Source organism: Rhinatrema bivittatum, chromosome 3, assembly GCF_901001135.1.
Source record: "Rhinatrema bivittatum chromosome 3, aRhiBiv1.1, whole genome shotgun sequence".
Taxonomy (NCBI): Eukaryota; Metazoa; Chordata; class Amphibia; order Gymnophiona; family Rhinatrematidae; genus Rhinatrema; species Rhinatrema bivittatum.
This window is the reverse complement of record NC_042617.1, coordinates 301,261,788-301,268,912: the sequence shown is the minus strand read 5'-3', so window position 1 is coordinate 301,268,912 and position 7,125 is coordinate 301,261,788. Positions and strand designations below refer to the sequence as shown.

General features: G+C 47.8%; 1 protein-coding gene across 7 annotated transcripts in view; it reads right to left on the bottom strand.

The window, feature by feature from the left end:
- Positions 1 to 436: 436 nt before the first annotated feature.
- The window catches only part of TNS2 (tensin 2), a 146,321-nt gene continuing 139,632 nt past the window's right edge, over positions 437 to 7,125 (bottom strand). For all 7 annotated transcript variants that reach the window (XM_029595050.1, XM_029595052.1, XM_029595049.1 and 4 more), the window contains one exon: positions 437 to 1,570. In XM_029595050.1, the coding sequence (XP_029450910.1) occupies positions 1,429 to 1,570 (142 nt within the window). In that variant the 3' untranslated portion in view covers positions 437 to 1,428. The remainder of the gene's footprint in view (positions 1,571 to 7,125) is intronic.

Below are 7,125 nucleotides of genomic sequence, written 5' to 3'. Positions count from 1 at the left end.
GCGTCCAACCCGCCGAACCTAATAGCGCCCTCAACATGCAAATGCATGTTGATGGCCCTATTAGGTATTCCCGTGCGATTCAGTAAGTAAATGTGCAGCCAGGCTGCACATTTTACTTTCAGAAATTAGCGCCTACCCAAAGGTAGGCGCTAATTTCTTCCGGCACGGGGAAAGTGCACAGAAAAGCAGTAAAAACTGCTTTTCTGTGCACCCTCCGACTTAATATCATGGCGATATTGTCAGAGGTCCCGAAGAGTAAAAAAAGAAAAAAAAAATTTGAAGTTGGCCGGCGGCTGTCGGGTCGAAAACCGGATGCTCAATTTTGCCGGTGTCCGGTTTCCGAGCCCGTGGCTGTCAGCGGGCTCGAGAACTGACACCGGCAAAATTGAGCGTCGGCTGTCAAACCTGCTGACAGCTGCCACTCCTGTCAAAAAGAAGGCGCTAGGGATGCACTAGTGTCCCTAGTGCCTCCTTTTGCCATTTTCTACTGCCGGGCCTCATTTAAATACTGTATCGTGCGCCGGGACAGCAGGCATTTGCCCGCTCTCCCGCGGACTTTACCGAATCAACTTTACTGAATTGACCCGTCTGTTGGGCTTGCATCAGCTCTATAACCATGATAGAGAAACTATCACCACCACCACTGCACAAATATCCCAAGAGAAGCTGCTGTGGATAACATTGAATTTGTTCATTGCTCTTTTAGGCTTATAACCAGAGACAGTGTCACTGCAGCAGCCAGGAGTTGTTTTTCACTAGACTTGAACAAGTGTCCACTGGAACTGGGAATTTCATCTCATGGACCATGGGCTATTCCCAAGGGGTTCCTTGTCAGTTTGTGTGACCTAAATACAGCTCCTAGAGAGACTTCTCCATTCTCCCCCAATAATAAGTTCCTATCTTTATACATTTAGAAACATTGCTAAGGAAGTGCATTTTCTTTAGTGCCTGTTGGTGTGAAGGCAGCTTTTCTGTTTCTGCCCTTATTGGGCCAACAAGACTGCATAAGCCCAGCTACTTTCTATCACAAGTTCAGGTCTGGTAGGAACAGCATCCAGCCATGAATAGTAAGAGAATATTGCAGAAGCCACTCACCTTCCTGCAGAGGAAGGGAGTGGCAGGTTGAAGCCATGAGTCAGACCCTGTTCAGGTACAAGGTGGTCTCCTTTCTCCATGCGGCCAATCTGCTATTTTTATTTTCACAGTGGTGCTGTTGAGCAGTCCCAGGGTCAAGGCACGTTCAGTCTATGTTAACAAGCAGGCTTAAAGTCAGCCACACAAGTTTGTCACCACATAATTTAAAATTTCTTAGATGGCCTGTATGGTTTGTACAATAAAAAAAAAAGTAAACAAGCTGTACTTTTTCTCCTGCATTCTGTGCCTGCTTTCCTGCAGGGCTGTGCTCAGTCCAGGGGAAAGCCCTGCCCTCTACTTTCTGTGTGCTCCCAACATGACTTTGGTGATGAAGTTCACAATGGCAGAAGCTGGTTGCTCTGGGTCCAGCTCGGCAAATAGATGACAGACGTTTTCAAAGGCATTGCCGGGTTTCTTTGCTACAAAGCCAAAGATCCTGCCCATGGAAAGAGAATAACATAAGATTCTAGCTTCAGGTAATGGTGGTCTGTATCGCTCATCATGGACTGTACTGGAAGGAAGGCAGCTACTAACAATAACATAATCTAGCACTAGTGCTTTGCAAAAGACTCAATTCTCACAAGATTTTAGCAGGGTTCCTTACCTGTAACAGGTGTTTGAGGCCAGCAGGATATTAGTCCTCATACATTGGTGACATCATCAGAAGGAGGCTGATCTGGAAAACTTATGTAAAGTTTCTAGAAACTGACTAGGCCTAGAATGCCCTATATCACACGTCCATAAGGGGTCCCTCTTCAGTCACGTAGCATAGAATTATAATAAAAAATTGGAGCAATCTAACTGCGCGGGATGGCGGGTGGGTTTCATGAGGACTAATATCCTGCTGTCCTCAGAGAAAACCTGTTACAGGTAAGCAACTCTGTTTTCTCTGAGGACAAACAGGATCGTAATCCTCACACATGGGTGAATCCGTAACTACGGGCTGCTCCCCAACACAAAAGGGGACCAACAGACACATAACCAGGTGGCAATGGGCATAATAACACCAGTGCTGTTGGTAACAGAGGGGGAGACAGCCTGAACCCAAAAAACAGGCCCTAGGTTGGGAGAGTTGGGTTCTACACTTCAAAAGGGTTCCAGAGGACATCTCTATCCAGACAGTAATGGAATGTGAATGTGTGGAGAGAATGCCACATTGCAGCCTTGCAGATCTCTATGGGAACCACTGTGCAAGCGGGCCACCACTTCTGCCATGGCCCTGACAGAATGAGCCTTGACGACCTCCAAGATGTAGTCCTGCCTGGGCATAACAGAAGGAGATGCAGTCTGCTAGTCAATTGGATAGTGTGTTTGGGAACGGCAATACACAACCTATTCTTGTAAAAAGAAATAAAAAGTTGGGTGGACTGCCTATGGGCTTCTGTCCACTCCAGATAGAAGGCTAAGGCTTGCTTGAGTCCAAACCGTGCAGTGCTCATTCGCCTTGGTGTGAATGGTGCCTAGGAAAACATAGTGGCAGGGTGATAGACTGGTTAAGATGGAAATCTGTCACCACCTGACAGGAACTTCAGAGGGTGTACGCAAGACCACCCTGTCATGATAAAACTTAGTATAAGGTGGATAAGTCACTAAGGCCTGGAGCTCGCTGACCCTGCGTGCTGAAGTGACCACCACCAATAATATGACCTTCCAGGTCAGTTTCTTCAAGTCACAGGTGGGCAGCTGCTCAAAAGGAGCTTTCATCAGCTGAGCTAACACCATGTTGAGGTCCCAAGACCTAGTGGGAGGCCTTAGGGGAGGCTTAAATTAAAGCAGGCCCCACATGAAATGTACAATTTCTTAGCGTTTAGATAGGTGGATCCAGGACAAGTGGGTTATGCACCTCTACCAGCAGATGGAGATGGAACAAAGCTGAAATCAATATACCCCTGCAGTGTCAGCTCGCCAGTATTCTCAGTCTCCAGCAGATGGTGGACATGTCTCTCCCTACTGGGGATTGCTTAAAGTTTTCAGGAGGAGAAAAGAAGAAAGAAAATCAATTCACCCTACTCTCCTGAGGTGATATATATTGGATTTTCCCTCAGATGAGGGCCTTGGTCCATAGCTGGTTGTCAGCTGGCATGAACTTAGCTGTAAAAGACATTTGAAAGGCAAGTGGGTGCAGGAAGCTGAGCATGGCGGTAACAGTATTTGGCCTCTTCCCCCCCCCCCCCCCGCAGCCAGAGACCGATTCTGTACTTAGCCAACACAGGTAAAGCAAAAAAAAAAAAAAGCAGAGGAGGATTTTTTTTGTAGGGATTCCTCTTTCCTCCAGCCTCCATGCTTGGCACACCGATCTGATGTTTGTTCCCTCCTCCAAGGGAGTTTTGGGGACATGGGCAGCCTGGCGGGTTGAGCAGCCTTTGTGGGCTAGGCCCTGTGTGCCACGTGATAGGCTGGGGCAGCGTTTTCCTGAGCATTAGGCTACCCTCTTCAGGACCCTCTGTTCATGTGAGTGCATTCGGCTGTGCATCCAGTTTTTGTACGCTTAGTTAAGCACCTGCTTGGGCGTCCAGTTGGTAGCAGGGTCTATTTGAGGCGCGCACTTACCTATACACACAATCTGAATGGCATTGAGGGCACTCGGTTTTTGGGTGCTCATTGAGGCACAGGGTTTGGACGCCTATTTTTTTGCAGCGCAAATACAGCTGGACGCACATCTTTCAGTTGCCTGTTAAAACGTACTGACAGAAGGAACCTATAGCTAAAAAACCAAAATGCCTTACCAACTGTGCTGCTTGTCATATTCGGGCATCTCAGCCTGGCATTCCCTCTAACTTGTGTCGGTGCTGCTTGGAGGCTCGGGGGGAATTGCTTTCATCTGATACTTCCCAGCCTGATGCGGGCCTGGGTAAAGACGTGTCAGAAGGGGCGCCTAATTTTGGAACTCCCCTTACTGGATCGTCTGCAGGGGAAGGTAGTTCAGTGGGCACAGGACAGGTGCCTCCTGGTTTTGGCATGGATCCTGCTGCCTTTTCTTGGGTAGAATTTTTTCAAGGATTGAAGTCCTTTCTTCAGGTGCAGTCCTTGGCCCTGACCAATTTTGCCAGGTCAGAGTCACAGGTGGTGAACTCCCGCATGCCTGGTGCTGCATTTAAGTGTTGAAGTGCATGTAGATTGGCAGCCGGTCTTCCCGATAGGAACCCAGATGGTACGGAAAATGAAGTCGATCCTAAGTCTGTGGAGGATGGGGAAATTCCTCCAGAAATAGAACCGTATAGGACTATGTTGCAGTTCTTTTATAGAGATGAGTTACCCGCTCTGATTTCCCAGACATGAAAGATGCTGGGAGTCGCTGGGGCTGAATCCATGTCTGAGCCAAAGAAAGATCCCATTTTGATTTCTTTGCATAAAGCCTCTTTGTTTTTTCCCTATTATGGAGGTCATTCAAAAATTGATTGATCTTCAGTCAGGTGCCCCCGAAGCTAATTTCAAAGGGGGACAAGACTTGGACTGCACCCCCTGGATTCAGCTGCGAGAGAACAATTATGCTTTCCAAAAGTGGATGCGCTTTGTGTGCCATCACCAAGCAGACGACTATCCCTGTAGAGGGAGAGGCAGCCTTGAAGGATGTGCACAATAGGAGGATTGAGGCCATCCTTAACCAAGCAGTTGAAGCAGTGGCAAAGAATTTGCAGATAGCTTCTTGTTGTTCCCTGGTGGATAGCTCCTGTTTATTTCGCTCTCAGGAGATAGGTGAATCTGGTATGAAATCCAGGGCAGTGATGGAGCCAGCAGCCGCCTTTTTTGGTAGATGCAAACTGCAATTTATTCCACACCTCAGCCAGAGGGGTGACTTCAGTAATAGTAGCCAGGCATCAGTTATGGCTGAGAAATTGGTTAGGGGAGATGACCTCCAAGTCTATACATATGAAGTTACCCTTTAAAGGCTCGCTCTTTTTTGGGAGAGAGTTGGAGAAAATGGCCAATAAGTGGGGCGAGTCTTCTGTTACTGGAGGATAAGAAGCAGACATTGTGCTCCTTTAGCATGAGAGGTCGTGCTAGGAGATCCAAACGTTTTCAACCCTACAGATGAAACGGCCTTTCGGTAGGTCTCAGTCCGTTCATCCCAGACAGCCAGATGGTGTGCAGGCTTGGGTAGGGGAACACCCCCCCCCCCCACCCCAAGCCTCCCAATGAAAGTGTGCAGACCCATCCCCAGGAACAGAAGATAGGAGGTTGCCTCTCTTTTATCAGAGGTGGGTAGAAATCATATCAGACCAGTGGATCCTGGAGGTGATATGAGATGGATATGTGCTGGAGTTGCATAGTGTTCCTCGGGACATGTTCATGGTGTCTCCCTGCCACTCCTCACAGAAGAAGAGGGCAGTGGAGTGTACATTGTCAAGGCTCCTCAGTCTGAGGGATGTGGTTCCAGTGCCCACGTCTCAAGAAAATATGGACCAATATTCCATGTATTTCATTGGGGCCAAGAAGGAGGGCTCATTTCATCCCATCCTGGATCTCAAAGGGGTTAGCTGTCATTTGCAGGTGGTTCATTTTCGCATGGAAACATTGCACTCAGTGATAATGGCCGTTTAATTGGAGTTTCTGGCGTCTTTGGATCTGTCCAAGGCATACTTGCATATTCCCATACAGATACAGCATCAACGTTTTCTGAGATTCACGGTTTTGGGATGTCATTATCAGTTTTTCGATTTGCCTTTTGGTCTGACCACTGCACCCAGAACTTTTTCCAAGGTTATGGTGGTGACGTCAGAGTTGAGAAAAGTTGGGATTCTGGTACACCCATACTTAGACGACTGGCTGACTCGGGCCAAGACTCTGGAAGAGAAGCCTCCTGATGTCGCACAAGGTGATTTCCTTGTTGCAAGAGCTTGGTTGGGTGGTGAACCTGGCCAAGAGCAGTCTTCAGCCATCTCAGTCGCTAGAGTTGCTCTGTGTTTGGTTCGTCACAAAGCAAGGCAGAGTGTCCCTGCCAGACAATCATATTCAGAAGTTGATGGTGCAGATGCGTCTACTGATGAACACAATATACCCAACAGTGTGGTCCTATCTACAGGTGCTTGGATTGATGGCAGCAACTCTGGAAGTGGTGCCGTGGGCGAAGGCGCACATGCATCCTCTTCAGCGCATGCTGCTATCTCATTGGAGCCCACAGTCTCAGGACTATTCGATTTAGCTTCACCTGCTGATGGAGGTCTGCACTCACTTGCAGTGGTGGTTAAAGGTGGATCATCCCCCCAATACAAGAGTTTTGGACTATGGTGCTGCAGTATTTGGCGAATATACTGGGGAGCTCACCCCCAAAGTCTGCAGCTCTGGCTATTCTAGGTACAGTTGATGCAGAAGTGGACTGGTCCTGCCAACACTATTTATTGATAATTAAAGCCCTGGGGGTGGCAAGGAAATACATATTATCTAAATGGATTCAACAAGATTCTCAGACGTTGGACTTTGAGCGGACTGAAATGTTAACCCTCTTAAATTTGGATAATCACACCTGGCTTTTATTCTCGCACCGGAAGAAAGGGGCATTTTCCAAAACATGGGACTTATTCATTGAATATCTCCCGAGCACATGGCAGGACAAATACCAGGACGATCTCTGATAACTTGAAACTCTACATGATCAACCAGTAAAGAGCTGCAGAAATTGGACATTTAAGGGACCTGGTTAAGCAGGGGCCTGTTCTTTACGAAGACCCGACTCACTTCTGTTTTACAGTATGGCCCTTCAGAGGGCTCACTTGCTGAAGCGTGGATGTTCTACTGCAGTGATTGCCACCTTGCTGTGAGCAAGAGTTGTTTCCACTTCCTTAGCTTACCTGCAGGTTTGGTAAGTGTTTGAGGCTTGGTGTGAAGATTGAGGGGTTTTTCCTCATTCAGGAATTTTTGCAGGATGAATTGAATAACGGGTTGGCCCTTAATTCCTTAAAGATACAGGTAGTGGCTCATGCCTGTTTCAAAGGTCAGGTGAATGGTGGCCCTTGTTGGCTCATCCGGAGGTGGCCCGTTTCTTGAAAGGAG